Source organism: Drosophila albomicans, chromosome X, assembly GCF_009650485.2.
Source record: "Drosophila albomicans strain 15112-1751.03 chromosome X, ASM965048v2, whole genome shotgun sequence".
Lineage (NCBI taxonomy): Eukaryota > Metazoa > Arthropoda > Insecta > Diptera > Drosophilidae > Drosophila > Drosophila albomicans.
In genome coordinates this window covers 19,453,131-19,470,430 of record NC_047627.2, presented here as the reverse complement: position 1 = coordinate 19,470,430, position 17,300 = coordinate 19,453,131, and the positions used below count along the sequence as shown (strand labels likewise).

Below are 17,300 nucleotides of genomic sequence, written 5' to 3'. Positions count from 1 at the left end.
TGGTGAATGGCGAACGGTATTAGAAAATCAACACGCAGCAGGCGGTCGGTCTTTTGATAAAGCAGCTTCGGGCGGGCTGTCGGTTGGGTGAGTGTCAATTTAATGATCAAAATGAAATTAAATGAGCTGTCATTGCCGTCGACTGAAAGCCATTCATATACATACACATATAAATATACAATATGTATGTATGTATGTAAAGCCGCAACAGGCGGATGCTTGGTCTATGCTTAAATATTTGTGGCTGTCATTTAAGTGTCATATTGCGTATACGCACAAGTGTGCACAAGTTAAAGATGTACTAAATAGCTTGGCTAATTGCAGTAATTGCGTATACGCAATGTGGTCAGTGAATTAATCAATACTTTCCTCTGCTGGTAGAAACGTATTTTAATCATGCTGACAGCTCCACTTAATTTCTCAATCTTTTCAAAGGACAGACTTAAGTCGTTGGCAAGTTGCAAACTTTGTGACTCTGACTGCGCTTGTCAGCGAAGATTAACCCGCAAAACGAAACAAGGAACAGCGAGCAACGAACAACGCGAGCGCGACAAGCAACGTACAAATGCAATTTCGCAAAACGTTTGAAAAATATATTTGCAGCAAATTGCACTCTATTCGCATGTAAAAAGTTTCGCACATTAATTATTGTCAACAGGCAGCCAATTGTTGGCTCTGACTCTGGCTCTGCTCGCTCGCCCGCTCGCTTTCGCGCATTTCTTTCGATCTGCCAGTTGGCGTGCGGCTTTTGTTAATTTCATTTGACTTTCGAGCGTTTTAATTACGACGATTGTGTGCGACGGACGCGACAGTTAGCTTTTTACGCGTGTAACAAATGTTTGGGTTTTATAATTGCAAATTGCAATTCGCAATTCACAACTTGCCACTCGCAATTTGCAATTTATATTTTTCATTAAATATGTATGCATGATGTGGCATTTGTTTTCTCTTATTGCTGTTGTTGCTGTTGTTGTTGTATTTATTATAACTACACTTGAGCGGAGACACTTGTTAAATAAACACACAATTAATTGTGGGCAACATGACAAACGTTGAGCTCCTGTCAAATGTCACACAAAAAACACAGAGTCGAGTCGAGCCATGCTGATTTAAATGTACATAAATATTACAATAACCGTATATGATATTCCATATCGCTTCAATGTTGACAGCAATCTGAATACCGAGCAGCAAAAACAGCTCCTCGAAGCTTGATTTTCCATTGTTTCATATTCAAGAATTTCATAATTTGTTTTTCTCTTTTTCCGTGCACACAAAATATTTCAATGTGAAATTTCATGTTAATTTAAAAAATTCAACTTGAAAAGGTAACCAAAAATAAAAATGCAAAAGTGAACACAATTGTTAGAATTTTCATATCGAAATATTTAAGTGACCCTTGCTTGCTTTAAGTTCTCGACTTTATCTGACTATGCAAATTATTTAAAGTTTAAATCAATCAATACGAATATCGAAGTTGGCAATTTAATTTGAGTTTTATTGACTTGGGATGACAAGCTGACCTTTATCTTAACTTTTGCTATGCAAATGAATACCACAAAATACATTGAATTTTGTGGATATCAGAAAATCATTCTGCTTTCCAATATGAAAAGTTTAATTCGAGTTTTATGTCAAATTCGAATCTCAAATGTAATAATAATAATGGTTTTTTCCACTTTCATTAAGAAATTTCGAGAATTAATTGAATTGCCAAATTCGTATCGATATTATAAATTTAGTTCCTTATAGAATAAGTTAAGTTAAATTGATTTATTTATTAAGTTAAATGCTGTTAAGCAAAACGACTGTAAATGAACCCTTCTTCAGTCTGACGAATGTTGCAGCTTATTTATTTATATATTTCGGGTTAAACAAGCATAAAACTTTCTCCAAGGAAATGACACAAATTTATTAGCCTAAATTGCCGACCTTAGTCAACAATTTTTCAATTCGAACACCTTTTCGTTGAGACCTCGTCGTCTGCAATCGCAATCGCAATGCGAATCGGAGTCGCAATCGATTTTGTCGGCATTCTAAAAGCCTCTGACGCATTCTCCATTAATGTATCACAGAAAGAAAGGGGGAGAGAGAGTGGAGAAAGCGGCAGGCAGTCGGAATCGATAGACAATTCTTGACGGAGAGACGGAGAGACGGATGCAGACATGACAGACTGTTCGGGTGGGAAACAGTCAGTCAGTCAGTCAATCGAACAATCAATCATATGGAATGACAGCTACGTCGACTTAAGTCAAAGGAAATAAGTAAGCCTCTCTCTCTCTCTCTCTCTTCCTGTCTCTCTCTCCCTCTCTCTTCTTTTCTGCCACTTCTCATTCTCATTTTTTGCGAGCACATGCACATTGATTTATATGCTTAGGCCGCCAAAAATTGAATGTTATTGCTTGAATGGCCGCAATTTAGTAAAGAGCATTGCCTTGCCTTGGCTTTGCTTTGCTTTGCTTTGCCTTGCGTTTGCTTGGCTTGGCTTGCCACGCCCCCCGCCCAGGTCCAACCAGGGCTACACAAACAATATCCACTCTCTTAAAGCGTCCCTCTTGTTGTTATTTATGAGCTTGTTTATTTATTAGATGGCCCCCAGACACTTGATAAAATTAGTTAGACGTCGAGGCTGCACTCGAGCGTATTCGACTTACTACCACCCTGTAGTTAGATTATAAAATAATTACAAATAAAGTAGAATAGTTTCTTAACTGCAAAATAAACAGGAAATATGTATTTTCCAGAAAACTGTATTCGCTTTGCGACCAACCTAATGGATCCCTCTTCCAACTGTGGTGCCGTAAACAAGTTGCCGGCAATTTTGCATTTGGCATTTTGATTTTGACATCGACACACCCTCTGGCCATTGCGTAAATGAGCGGCCATATATCTTAATGCTGAGAACAGCTAACAGAATACTTACCAGAAAATAAACAGCAAACGGCATTACGACTACGGCGACCAGCAGATCTGCTATGGCTAATGATACTATAAAATAATTCGTAACTGTTTGCAGCGACCGCTCACGACAAACGGAGAGGATGACCAGAATGTTACCGAATAGCGTTAGGATTGGAAACAATATCAATATCAGCGCCCAATAATTGTGGTCCACTATAAAGAAAAAATTGTTGGCTTTGTGAGTATATTGACATAAAAATATTAGAGCTTACAAATATAAAATAGTTCAAATTTAAAGCAATAAAAAAAACAAGCACGCAAAATTTAAGTATTTAAATTAATAGGTTTGGTATATTTTGTTTCGTTTTGTTGCCTAAAATACAGGCCATAAATTTGTTTAAAATAAATCAAATTAAAAGATAACAAATTAAAATAAGAAGATAATATAAGATAAAATAATATAACATTAAACAAAAACATAATAAACAGAAGTAAAATAAATATATAAATAATACAAAATGGTAGATTTTCTAAAATTGTATTGTTTTATAAAATATATTCCACAAATATACCAAAAATATACCGCAAAAATATACCAGAAAAATGCTGAAACCATATAACTAGGCCAATATTTGATATTAGGATATTGTACTACATTTAAAATATACCATAGTGTACAAAACGTATAAAAATAAACATATATGGTATACAAATATATCGAAAAACTATAAAAATATACTGAAGCCTATATTTGGTATATCGATATTGGACTATATTCAAAATAAACAATAAGGTACAAAACGTTTAAAAGTATACATATATAAATATACTAAAAATATACCAAAAATATACCAACAAAATACCAATGTTGTACTACATTCCAAATATACCATAGTGTACAAAAAGTGTAAAAATAAACATATATACAAATATACCTAAAACTATAAAAATATACCGAAGCCAATATTTGGTATATCGATATTGGACTATATTCAAAATAAACAAGGTACAAAACGTTTAAAAGTATACATATATAAATATACCAAAAATATACCAACAAAATACCAGTGTTGTACTACATTCAAAATATACCATAGTGTACACAAAGTATAAAAATAAACATATATACAAATATACCGAAACATATAAAAATATACTGAAGCCTATATTTGGTATATCGATATTGTACTATATTCAAAAAGAACAATAGAGTACAAAACGTATATAAATATACAAATATACCAAAAATATACCAACAAAATATCGATATTGTATTACATTAATAAGATACCATAAAGTTCAAAAAGTATAAAGTTTAAAAATAATAGTATTTTATCACATCTCTCTTCTTGCACTGCGTTAACAGTGATTGCTAGTGTTTTATAATTTTGTATAATACTCACCCACTCGGAGTTCGTGACAGGATTCCGTTGTTAGATTGAGCGTTGCATTCGTGCAATTGGTTCGATAGTTCTCAATGTACAAACTCGTCAGATTCTGATCGAGGAGAACGCTGCTGGCCGTTGAAGTGCCGACTGTTGTGCCCGAAACCGTGCTACCATTATAGTTAGGAAAATAATCGTTAAAGTTCTCCAGCAGCAGCATAAACGAGCTGCCACCGGTGCCAGTGCCAGTGCCCGCTGTCCCAGCTCCAGCGCCACCCGAGGAGTCGCTGCCACTGGCAGCGTTTGCTGCGCCCTGCGCCAACCAAACGGCATCCGCATCGTAGCTGGATGTGACTGTCGTTCGATTTGTTAGTCTCGTTGCTGTGCGCCGCAGGAGTTCCACATCGCTGCCCGCCGCCGCCGCCGCCGCTGCCGCTTCCTCGGCCGCCGCATTGAAGCTACCGAGAATGCCGTAATCCGTTTCGCCATCGGCGACATTCTCTAGAGCGCTCTCCTCGGCACTATCAATCAGCGCAATGTCCTGTGTGTCCTGCGACGTGTCGCCGCCGCCATTCAATTGCTGCTCGACAAAGTTGCGCAGCGCATAAAGGCTGCTGCTATTGCCACTCCCACTCCCACTTGCACTCGCACTCGCACCCGCACTCGAGAGCGTTGTGTTCTGCATCTCGGCGATGTCCAGTGACAGCCAGCTGAGAGTGTCATTTGAGCTGCTGCCACTGTTGCTTAAACTACTTAAACTACTGCTGCCGCTGTTGCTAACGGATGTTGGCGTTGTGCCTGCACTGATGGTCAGGTTGTTGCCACCGGCAGCACTCAACAGCCATTCGCTAATGTCATCGATCAACGCATAGCCAGCCGCCGCCGCCTCATCCTCCTCGACCGCCTGCGTCTCATCTAGGGCGCTGGCCACCTCATCGTAAAGGGACAGATAACTGTTGGGCGTCGAGGAGCTAACAACATCCACACTGTCGTCGGTGCCTTCTCCCCCGCCGACGACGACGCCAACGCCGACGCCAACATCATCATCGTCAGCAGCATCATCATCGCCAGGGACGCGGTCGCTGCCACCGCCTCGGCCAACGCCAACGCCTCTGACGCGGACTCTGCCAATATCCTCCACATTCAGCTCGGCTGTGCGGTTCTGCAAATGGCCAAGCAACTTTCCGGCCAACGTTGTTGTCGAGGCTCTCGCAATTGTTGCGCCAGTTGTTGCTGCTGCTGCTGCCACAGTTGCTGCTGCGGCTGCTGTTGTTGTTGTTGCTGCCGTTGCTGCTGCTGCTGCTGTGGCAGACAGCGCCGCTGCGGTTGGGGCTGCCACCGCAGCCATGCTAGGTCCTTTTTGCTGGGGCTAACAAACCGTTACAACCGCTCTCTAGCTCTCGCTCTCGTTCTCTGGCCTCGCCCTTGTCCTTGCCCTTGCCCCACTAGTGCGGCTGTGCCAGGGGCGTGTTGCACGCCGCATGAGTTGCGACAAGGCAAAGCATCGCCTGCATCGCGCTGCAAGTCACTCTGTAAGAGGTAAAATTTAAAAAACAAACCTTTATATTAAAAACTCATTTAGTTATTGCAGTCAAAGTATATAAATTTCATTAATATAGAATGAATATAGAATATAGAATATAGAATATAGAAAAGGTAAAATTAAAAAAAAAACCTTTATATTAAAAACTCATTTAGTTATTGCAGTCAAAGTATATAAATTTCATTAATATAGAATTACTTCAATTGAGTTTTACAATTGAAGCTTAAAATCAATTCCAACACATTTAATTTCTGCAAGTCTGTTTCACTTTCTTTTGAGCAATAAACCGATAATCGTTCTCTGTGGAATAACAAACAATTTCTTACGGAGTTGAACAAACGTTAAACGCAGTCATTGAGACGATAGTTGAATAAATGAGATAAGTGTGAGGAATGAAAGTCTAGATAGAGTTCAGCGACGCGAAGTCTGTATTAATCTCAGTGATAGACAATGAAAATTGAACTGAAAGAAAGGAAAATCTAGGTAACATAGAATTGAATTAGCTAAAGACCTGCTGTCTTTTTTTTTAAGAGCTCTAATGAATAACAACATTATTTTAAAGATATGAGTTCACGATACAGCCAAAGTAAAAATAGTTGCAGTGATAATCGTTCAATTTACATTGTAATTTTCTAAAAAGCTTTAAGAATAGTTTAATCTCCACCAAATAGTTAAGTATTAGTATAATATGTATTTTCATATTCTGTGTAATACAACTTCAATACTTTCCCAAAATTTATTTCGTTTCAAAAGGGTTAAAGATTCATAGATTCCTTCATAGGCTATCATTAGGCGTGAAACAATATTTATGAAAGACCCATTTGTGCTCTTTGATTTTTCTGTGATTTGCCGTCGGTAATCATTGATCGAATTGTGCTGGAGAACAATCACAAATGTCGTGTGCAGCAAACAGCTTAATCAGACAGCTGCTGTAAGCAAATTGTGTAACGATCGAATTGAGTCTGCTGTTGACAGCAGTTTTCCCTTTGGGGGGAAATCGACACTTTGACATTTTTCATAGCAAGTTTTTGCAGTCGATTTACTGCTGTCGTTCGTTCATTCGTTCAACATTCGTTTGTTCGATGGCCATGTTTGTTTTCATTGCCGTTGGCTTGCAAGCCGTCAATTTCATTTGTTTTGTGTTTGTCACGTAGTTATTTTTAACTTGAATCGTTTGTGCTATGAATCTTGTGTATGTTCTAAATATGTGTAGTTATTTTTTTTAGTAAAAAAATATGTATTTATTACTTATTCATAAACGTGAATCGTGGAATTAACTGCTAAAGCATTCAACCAATTTGAATTTGATTTACAAAAAGAGAAATAAAAAAAAATGGACATCGTTATTTATAATTTGCAATTTGCAGATTAACTGCATTCAATCAACATTTGTAATGACATTAAATTAGTTATAAATGTGTAATTAATTTGCCATGCATGCGATTAATCGATTGCAGTAAACAATTTATATAAATTATTAACAAGATTTGCCCGGAAATGCAAGTGACACGGCCGGAGGCGCAGTTGTTGCCCAAGTGTAATTGAAAATGCATTTAAAAGGCAACACACACACACACGCACACACAACACACTCACACACACGCACACACACACACATGCGAGTACTTGCTCTAATTGACGCTTCCTTTTGCGCCAATGCAATTATCTATCCAACTGTGTACTTTGCCGGCCCCCCGCACGTTTAATTAACTCTTTAATCAATTTATTGCCAATTATTCTACAAAAAGCGCCAGTGAAAATTGTATAATTTAATTAAGTTAGCAAAAGGTTTTTGTGTGTGTCACTTTTCCCCCAGCTGCTGCAAACTGGCCTCTTTCCCCTCCTCTTTCTCTCCTCTCCTCTTCTCTTCGTCACTTGCCATCTTCCAGGCAGAGACGAGAAACTCAACTCAACTCCAACCCAACCCTAACGCCAACCACTTCACGTTCAGATTCAGATTGAGGGCGCAACATCGCCTCATTTGTCCTTCGTCCTTCGTCTTTCTTCTTGGCGCTACAATTTTGCAATTTTCGCTTTTGTATTTGCCAATTGGCGCTGATTAAAGCCGTCTCAGTCATTGGCCCATAATTAAAAGATGGTTCGCTATGACCTAATGAGAGCTGCCATTGTCTGAGCACCTACTAGAAATGTGCGACTTCTACGTTATTTACTCGTCCCTCTGACCTGGATCTTGATCTAGATCAGGTCTCCTTCATCTGTTGCCTATTTCGTTTCAAGACTTCAACGTTTTGAAGTCGAAAGTCAGCCAGAGCTTGAGCGTAGCTTAGCAAATGGGGCAAATCTAATATTTCCACCTTCAATTACTTGCTCCCCAACTGCGCTTTATAGTCATCCCCTTCATTGGACACTATAGGTCATTTGAGTATCGATTAATCGCACGAATTTGATGAGTCAACTCACAGTGTCACAGACTTCCTTGGACAGTTTAAAGGCAAAACATTATTATGCTGTTGTGATTGATGTTTTGTTAAAGCGAATTTGAAATATTTATCTATAAATGTAATAAAATAACAAGTGATCGACTGTGAGATACCCGCTACCCATTTTCAATAAGAGCTAAGCACTTCTACCCTATGACTAGCGGGTATAATAAGCATATAAAAAAAGGACTAAATATTGCAACACTTAGATATTTATTCTTTTTCGAGATAGTTGTAGTCAGCAGTAAAGTAATAAAAAGCTGTTACAATTTACTTCAAGGCGCTGCTAAAGAAATTTAGAAATTTCCACTTACTTATATACATTATTTTACTTCATTGAACGTATAAATGAAATAAGCTACGCAATAGATATTTTGAGTCGCTCAAATAATTGAAATCAAAGAAAGGAATTTGTTTAAAAAGTATTGCAAAACTACCTATTAAATAAATATTTAATAATATATAAACATATTATATTATTGAGAGACTAAATATTACAAAATTATTTCTTATTTAAATCAGTTGTTCTCAGCGTTTTATTTTTAAATGAATAAGTTAGCTCTTTACTGTCAGTTATATATTAAGGTATCTTCCAAATATTCCAACTTTTTCATTGTAAATAAATACTTCCTTCAATGCTATTCAGTAAATGTGAAAATTGCAAAACAATAGATATTCATTTGGCATCACAAGAGAATTAAATTCAAACTTACTCTTAAACAAGTATTCAATTTAATTCTTAAGTTGTAAATTCCCACTAATTTCGACGTGGCAGCAACAACTGCTTTATTATCAGAAATTTAAAATATATATTGTAATAAATTGCGACATCTTTGCCGTAAATATCTAAGCTGGTTTAACTCCTAAATGCGAGAGACTGTGCGAGAGTTTTGCTGCGAGCTGAGCGATTAGTTATCGAGGCAAGCTTCGCATACGGGAGCACGACTTATGCGACTCAAAGTGTTCTTAGGTTGAGTGTCAAAATGATTCATCAAATGTGCGCATAATGCGATCGTAAGCGTGTCGTGGTGTGCGTGCTTACTAGGCGTATACATAATGAATGTGTGTGGTGCTGTGTGTGTGGCACTTTGCCTTAGACGCAACTAAATATAGTCTGTGTACTTGTTGTTGTTGCTGTAGTTGTAGTGTTGTAGTTGCTCACATTGAGATGCCAACAGATGGATACGGTTACCGCAGAGACGTGCCACATCAAAATCCGTGCCAGCTGCCAGTTGGCAGTTGCCTGACAAGGGAAGAGAATGGGATTGGGAAGGGGAAGGGGAAAGGGAAAGGGAGGCGATTTCCCCTCAAACTAAAAGAAGAGGAAATGGTTGGCTCTAATGAAATTTTGGCGCAATACGCAAACAAGCAGGCGAGATGGAAAGAACACGAAAGAAACTAAAGAAACGAAACGAAGCTAAAGTAAAAAAAGAAAGCAAAGTAAAATTGTAGGAAATCTGGAGTTAAAGCTAGATGTGTGTGTGTGTGTGTGTGTGTGCACGATTTTTTCATTAATTACGCCAGCGGCAAGGAAAAGTACACGAATCAGAGTCAACTTGGAACCGAACTTGAACTGAACTCAAGTTGTGTAATTAATTTCACTTTCGCTTGAGCGATGCTTTTGAATATGCGACGACCGCACGCCATCCGATGACAACCGAGCAGCAACAATGCGGCGCGCAGACAGCGGCAGGAAGTGGCGAAAGTCGGAGAGGCGCCACAACTTATTGCCTCAGCAACGCTAAGCGCAGAGAGTGTGAGAGTGTCATTTCCTGTTGCTGCTGGTACTCACTCCATCCATTCATCCATCCATCCATCCATCCGAGAGACCCTTACCCAAGAGCTAAAGCGAAAGCCAAAGCGAAAGCCAAACCCCGAGATCGACCCGGCCGACAAGAAGGCTAAATGGCATGCTACCACATAATTTGGACTTGTTGTTTGTTGTTGCCCCTGGAATTGCTTTGTCTCTCTGCCATACTAATCAGCCTTGTTGCCATACTAATGGCATTATGATGGAACTGGCTTCAGTCTCGTCTCCAAAATCTCTGACATATTCATTCCATTCATCCACTCAAAGGAGAGCAAAGAGATTGAGAGAGAGAGAGAGAGAGAGAGAGAGAGAGAGAGAGAGAGAGCGAACCATGACTTGAGTATTCAAACGCATTCATACTCGCACTCTTTGCATTCTCAGCCAAATGGAAATCATTCAGGGGTCCTTTAGCAATAACCTTTGCCTTTATGCTCAACCTGACATTGTCTTCCTTTTGGGCATGCAGCAAAATACGCTCCAAACTCGAACATAATTCGCAAGCTCAAGGCTGAGCTAATGAGCTTCCTCTAGCTGCTTGCTGTCTAAACATATTTTATTTGAAATTTATACTTTTTTCGTTATTCCACAAAAAGTCGCGTATTAAATAGCAGACATAATACTCCGAAATTTTGCTCATTTTATCACAAATATTAAAATTTTTAAATATGTATTATATTTATAAATTTACAAAGCAAAAACCGTATAAACTTTCCATATATTATTGGAAATATAATAAGGTTTAAGTATTAACAAATTGACTAAGCAAAAGTTGATCAATTTTGGACACATCACAAACGTTCCAAATATTGTATATTATTAAATTGAGTGTACAATATGTTAAGTACTCGTGAGTAAATATAAGAATAGAAAATGGAAATAAACATCAGTTCAATAACAGAATTCATCCGAGTTGTTGCGTCTATACAAATTATTAAATAAAAAATGTATTATTACCAAATACTTAATGTTCTAAGTGTGCAAAAATATACATCGATTTCTCGAATTCTAATATTTAGCTATAAAATTTATTAGCTGTGCTTTAAAATGTTCTGCTTTCAACTTTAGTTGCCTTTTGCCAAACTATTTTATTCTTTGCATAAAGTATCTTTAAGTTATTCCCTAGAGACGCAAATCGCAAAATTCTCTCTCCAATATGCTGAAGCATATGGAGCAAGCGAACAGTCTCAAAACTAATTAGTTGGCGGGTTAGTTATGTGGCGTATTCGGTACATTTCAGCATTTCAGTGGAGCGGACTAAACTTATGACGTCGTTGCAGTCGCAATGTCGCGGCTCATTTACAACATCCGGTGGAAGCGACAAGAGAGAGAGTGAGAGAGAGAGAGAGGGAGAGGGGGAGAGGCGGCGGCATTTCCTTTTCCTTTTGCCAGCCACGACAACCACGACACTCAATAAATCAGCAAGTGTAATTATTTTCGACGCCGCGTTGCGGCACTCATCGCATGCGAGTTAGCAGCGAAAAACAACAACGAAAACACACACACATACACACACACACACACACACACACACACACACACACACACACACACTGCGCGCAGTAAGGCAAACAATTGGTATAAAGTTTGTCAGCAAAAATTGTCGTTTGGCTCGACGGTTGGAAGGTTAGAGGCCATGACCCCGCTTGATCCTCATCCTTTTTTCTCTATTCCTCTGCTCTCCTCTCCTTTCCTCTTCATCCCTTGCTGCTGTGTCCTCTGTGTGCGAATGTGTGGCAATTAATTTATAATATTTTTAGCTGCATTGCGTCGCATTGCGATGTATTTATTATGATGTTTAACGTCTGCTTCAGCTCTACGTGCCACATTCACAGTTTTTGAGCCGAGCGTTTAACTCAAATTGAGTTGGCACACACACACACACACACACACACACACACAAACACTCATACGCACACGCACACACACACACATGCTGATGGAGGACGGCGATAAGCAAATTGGTTTCCGATTTAGTTAGCGCGTGCATGCGCTTGGGACACATGTAGCCCAAAGGCGAGAGCCAAACGCTATTCCATTGGCCACTACAAGCGTGTGTGTGTGTGTGTATGTGTGTGCGATACAGTCCAGCGATATGTGTGCGCTACACACTCTAAATATTGCCTGCGGCCTGAGCAGCTGTCGCAAGATAAATTTTATGGCTCTCTCTCTCTCTCTCTGTGTCAGCTCGACAGCAATGGATACTGTTGCTATTCCATCTATTGCTGCTGCTGCTGATGCTGATGCTGATGCTGCTGCTGCTGTAGGCGTTGCTATGACATATGCTTGTTAACTATGCAGTTGGCAGCAAATAGAAGGCAATTGCCAAAGTTTAAGCGCCCAGCTCAAACACACACAAAAAAAAAAAAAACACCTGACAAGTGTCAATAAACAAACCGCAAAGCAGCAGCTAGAACCTAGAAGGTAGCTCAAAAGGTAGCGAAAGGAGAAAGAAAACGGAAAGACTGTCTGGCTTGACATGGGCAACGTGCTTTATTACCGAGTATTGTGTGTTGTCTTCGCATTTGTTGTTGTTGCTGTTGTTGCTTGTGACTCAGCATGACATTTGGTTATTTCCATTTCTATTAGTCACAAGTCCCAAGCGTCCCAAAAAAAAGCGTGTGAACAATTGAAATTTATGCGTTAACTTTTGGGGGCGGCGAACGCTGCGTATGAGTTATGAGTTGGACTAACGTGCGCTCTTCTCTCGTACACTAGATCGCTATCTTCGCTCTCTCGCTTTCGTGTTCTCTCTCTCTCTGTTTGTATGCATTTAACCCTTTTTAATTTGCAACTCTCTGTTGCTGTCTCGCTCTCTCGCTTTGTCCATATGCCTCAATCAGCAAGCGGTCGACAACACGGCTCGTTGGTCTAGGGGTATGATTCTCGCTTCGGGTGCGAGAGGTCCCGGGTTCAACTCCCGGACGAGCCCAAGGGTTCTGGCTCTTTTTTTTTTTTTTTTTTGCACTCTATATATATATTTCTATTTTGTTGTTGTTGTTGTTGCTATTGCTTCACAAGCGGATGCGCGACTAGAGCAAAATATATTTTTGTATATGGCGCAAAAACCGCTTATCGCTTCAAGTCTACTCAAGCGTCAACGGAGCGATTCATTCGAGAATTTCTTATGCTTCACTGAACCAGAAGTGTCGTCGTCGGCAACGTTCGCGCCGTGTCCGCATCGATGCTATACTATATATGTATATACATATATTTGTGAATATATATAACACCCTACATGAGTTGTGTGGGAGAGTGTGTGTATGTGTGTGTACTACGCGCCATTTATCCGTTCTTCCCCCAAACCTATTTTTTTTACGCCCTAGCCTTGCTGTTCTGTTCCCTGCATCAACTGGCTTGCCCCTTTTTTTTTGCTACTGCTGTATTCCTGCCACAGCTCCTGTTATATTTTTTTTGTGTGTGAACCATTGTCGTGCGCTCTTTTGTTGCTCGTTTTCTTGTCTAATGGAAAATTATTGAAAAGAAAAGCCAAATTGCACGCTCAATTTTCTGCTTAGCAACGACGCTCTGCGATGCGATACTAAGGCTTCCCTTGTCATTTTGTAGCAATTTTAAAGCATAAAACGTTATAATCATAATAATAAAACCAAAGTGCGCCCACAAATTCTCCACCAAAAAAAAAAAACAACATGAACAGAAATAAACTCTCCCAAAAAAAATGTACTACATATATAAATAGAATAGCCCAAAAATGAGAGAAAGCTGGCGAATAATTTTTGGCAAACAGCGCAAAGCATTAGCTTAATCTACCTTTCTCGCTCGAACCTTGGTTGCTGGAGCTATCAGCCATCTCTTTCTAATCGATGTAAAGCAAACAGCGATCGTGCGCTAGAAATGAAAGTTTGTTATGCATTAAAGAGTTGTTAAACAGCTGAAGTGAACCAAAGTACAGTAAATACTTGCTGAGTACTTTTCAGAGTTTTCACGGTACAGAAAATATATGTACATACATATATGTATATATAGTCTCGATCAATACGTAACAATTTCTAGCAATTTGTTAACCAATTGAAACGAATTGCTTTGAGCTGCATATTAAAAGCATTTGATTCGTATGAATAAATCTTTTTTTGTATATTTATGCATCATTGTTAAAACTCTAATTGAGTTGACAACATGAATTATTCTCTGTGGTTAATCTGTCTTCTATTATTGAGTGTGGCAAGTAAAGCGACAGCAAGATGCCACCAGAATGGACGCGCCTGTACCAAAGACTCGCATTGTTGCAGTGGCAAATGTAATGCCGGATTTCGTTGCGCTAAAAGGTATAATACTCCTATACTTTAACTGCATAACCATCGAATGAAAATGTGAATAAAATAAATATATATATATATATATATATATTTTTGAGTATACATTAAATTCAACGGCTTGTGTTGTGGTCAAAAGAAGCAAAATAAGACTTTAAGTAACTCTGTGGTGGGCCAGCGGCTCTTTTTTTTAAGTTCATAATTTATTGAAGCAAAACATTTTTGCATTACAAAAGGGTGCAACCAACCGCCGTTGACCACGCAAATGAGCAGCGGACCAGCAGAAAGAGCAACAACAAAACCAATCCACTGCTGCTAGGGAATAAGTGAGCGGAGGGAGGGGTGAAATGGATGCGGAATTATGCTGCACATTGCGGCTCATACACACACACACACATACACACAAAGAAAGTAGCAGCAATGGAAAATGAGCAGCGGACGGCGAAATTGCCCAACAAAGGAGCCCACGATTGACGTGTAAAGCAGCGAGACGAGAAGCGAGAAGGAAGCGAGGCGGGAGCTTGACTGTGGGGCAGGTAAAAGGCCACAATTGCCGCACAATGAACATGCGATGAATTGTGTACACACACACACACACACACACACTCCAATTGCGGAGATGAAGATGTGGCGCACACGAACAACGAAGCTGAGCTGCGCTCATTTGCAGGCCATGCCTAAAAGTAGGCAACACTTTTTTCTTCGCTTTTTTATTCATTTTCATTTAAATAATTGAACGAAGGTTTCGCTCAACGCTTCGTTCACACCACACACACACACACACACACACACACACACACACACATACACAGAGATCGCAGCTTTCGATCAAAGTTTGCGCATTTCCTTTTTTGCCGCTGCTGCTGCCGAAGACAATGGAAAATATCTTTCATTAACTAATTAGCTTACTTTTTCATCTGGCTCACTTGGGTCTGGGGAATCTCTTTGCCACCGTCGTCACGGCGCGTCTGTTGTGCTTTTGTTTCGCCACGTTCGCTGCTGCTGCCACAATTGAGCCCTGGCCCCAGCCCACGCAGAAAGGATAACGTGTAAAATACAACTACTAATACACTTTTTGCTGCCGTTGCCGCTGTTGCTTTCACTTCTGCTCTTCCTTGTCTTTGTTATTTTACGCTTTACAATTCTTTTGGGAAGGCAGCAAAATTTGTTGAGCAAACGTTGGGCTCGCCAACCAACCAACCAACCAACCAACCAGCCGACCTGCCATCCTTGCTGTCCTGCTGTCCTGACGCCCTGCATCGTCAACGTTGCTGCCGTTCACTTTGATTAAAGTGAAAATAAATGAGGGTCCTAGACAACTGCTGTTACTCTGCGCCCCTAAAACCAGTGCCACACCCCGTTTGCCCCTCTGCATGGCCTTCTCTTTCTGCTCCTGCTCAAATTCACATTCCGCATTCGCCTTTTTCAGCTAGCTTGTCTGCCAGCTGCCTTCAGCAGCAGCTAGCGGGCAACTTCATTAGATGCCACTAAAAATACAAGCGCTTCCCTCTCTCTCTCTCCCTCTCTTGTTTCCTTAAACAAACCCAACCCTTGTTGCTATATGTGTATGTTTGGTTTTTTTTTCTTTGTATTCAGCCTACAATTAAATGGACCGCCATGGCAGCAGTGACGAGCCACCCAAATTTATTTGAATAAGCTTCCCTCATGGGCATTGTCATTGCGATCGTAATCGACATCGTCGTCGACGTTGTTGTTGTCATCGACAGCAACAAGGTTGCCCAAATAATCAGACGCAAATTAGTCAAAGGTGCTGGTTGCAATCGACCAAAGCTAAAGTTGGAGTTGGATTTGGAGTTCACTTTGTTTAGAGCTTGCTGCAGCTGCGTGCATTTCTTAACTCTCTTTGCGAATTTATCTCGATTAAAAAAAGATGCTCACATCAAGCCAACAAGTTAATCAACTCAAACAGTTTCTTTAGCTGCATTTTAAAGTCTTTAACAACATTTATTTTGCGTTCAATTTAAAAACCTTTTTCTAGTGTTTCATCGCATATGTTTTAACTGATGAAATATACTAAACTTTTGCCTCGTTTAGGTTTAAATTCGAGTAATTCGGGACAAACTCTTTCCACATTCCACTGAAGAAGAAAATTCCACAGAAATAACTATGAAATTCGCTTTGAAGTAGCCTTTGCTTACGCACATTGTTTTTGTTTTATTTCGCCTTTAGATCGATATGAGTAATTGAAAATTGGGCGACAAATTATTTAGATATGCTTATTATCCCGTGTACTGTTTCAATTGCTTATAACGAAAGAAACAATTTCATTATTAAAAGAGAATTCGCTTCACAGAAAATTATGTAAATTAAATATTACAATTTAGTTTTTTAAAATATTATATTATTACCTAAAGAATGCAAATATATGGAATAAGTTAAAGAATAGATCAATTTCGCTGGAGCTAAGTTGGGTTAATTAATTGGACTCGTGGCTGGCGTTTCAAATAAAACCACTTATCCAACTAATCAAACTTATGCAATTATTGCAGCTTATTCAATTGAATTCACACACATACATTGGCACGCAAAACGGAAAAGAGAAAGCGAAACCGAATGCGAAAGCGAAATGCGAAAACAAATCCAGCAACGAAAACTCCAATTAAATGCGCATAATACGCAAAACCTATTACACAATTTAGCTTTAGGGCAGCAGGAGTTGAGCGAATTGGAGTTTGAGATGAAAGGATAAAATCGAAAAGGAGTGAGAGAGAGAGAGAGAGAGAGAAAGAGGGGAGAAAGTGACTTTTATTTTCATTGATTTTGATACGTTTATGGAAAATAAACATATGTATGTAAATATCTTTTGCAGTCCCATGAATAAACTAAAATTGCTAAATAAACAATTGCAAGCATAATATTTTATATACATATTAACACCACAATTTAGAGCATTTAAAACGTTCAAGAAGTGGCATCGCATACTTCAAA

General features: G+C 39.3%; 1 protein-coding gene and 1 non-coding gene across 8 annotated transcripts in view; one reads left to right on the top strand and one right to left on the bottom strand.

Moving 5' to 3' along the window:
- LOC117572602 (dopamine D2-like receptor) overlaps positions 1-17,300 on the bottom strand; it is a 77,276-nt gene that overhangs the window by 26,876 nt on the left and 33,100 nt on the right. For all 7 annotated transcript variants that reach the window (XM_034255575.2, XM_034255557.2, XM_052002254.1 and 4 more), the window contains 2 exons: positions 4,305-5,816; positions 2,924-3,114 (listed from right to left, as the gene is read on the bottom strand). In XM_034255575.2, coding sequence (XP_034111466.1) covers positions 2,924-3,114; positions 4,305-5,634 — 1,521 coding nt within the window. In that variant the 5' untranslated portion in view covers positions 5,635-5,816. The remainder of the gene's footprint in view (positions 1-2,923; positions 3,115-4,304; positions 5,817-17,300) is intronic.
- Positions 12,938-13,009, top strand: Trnap-cgg (transfer RNA proline (anticodon CGG)). Its single transcript has one exon. It is a non-coding gene; the product is annotated as a tRNA-Pro (tRNA).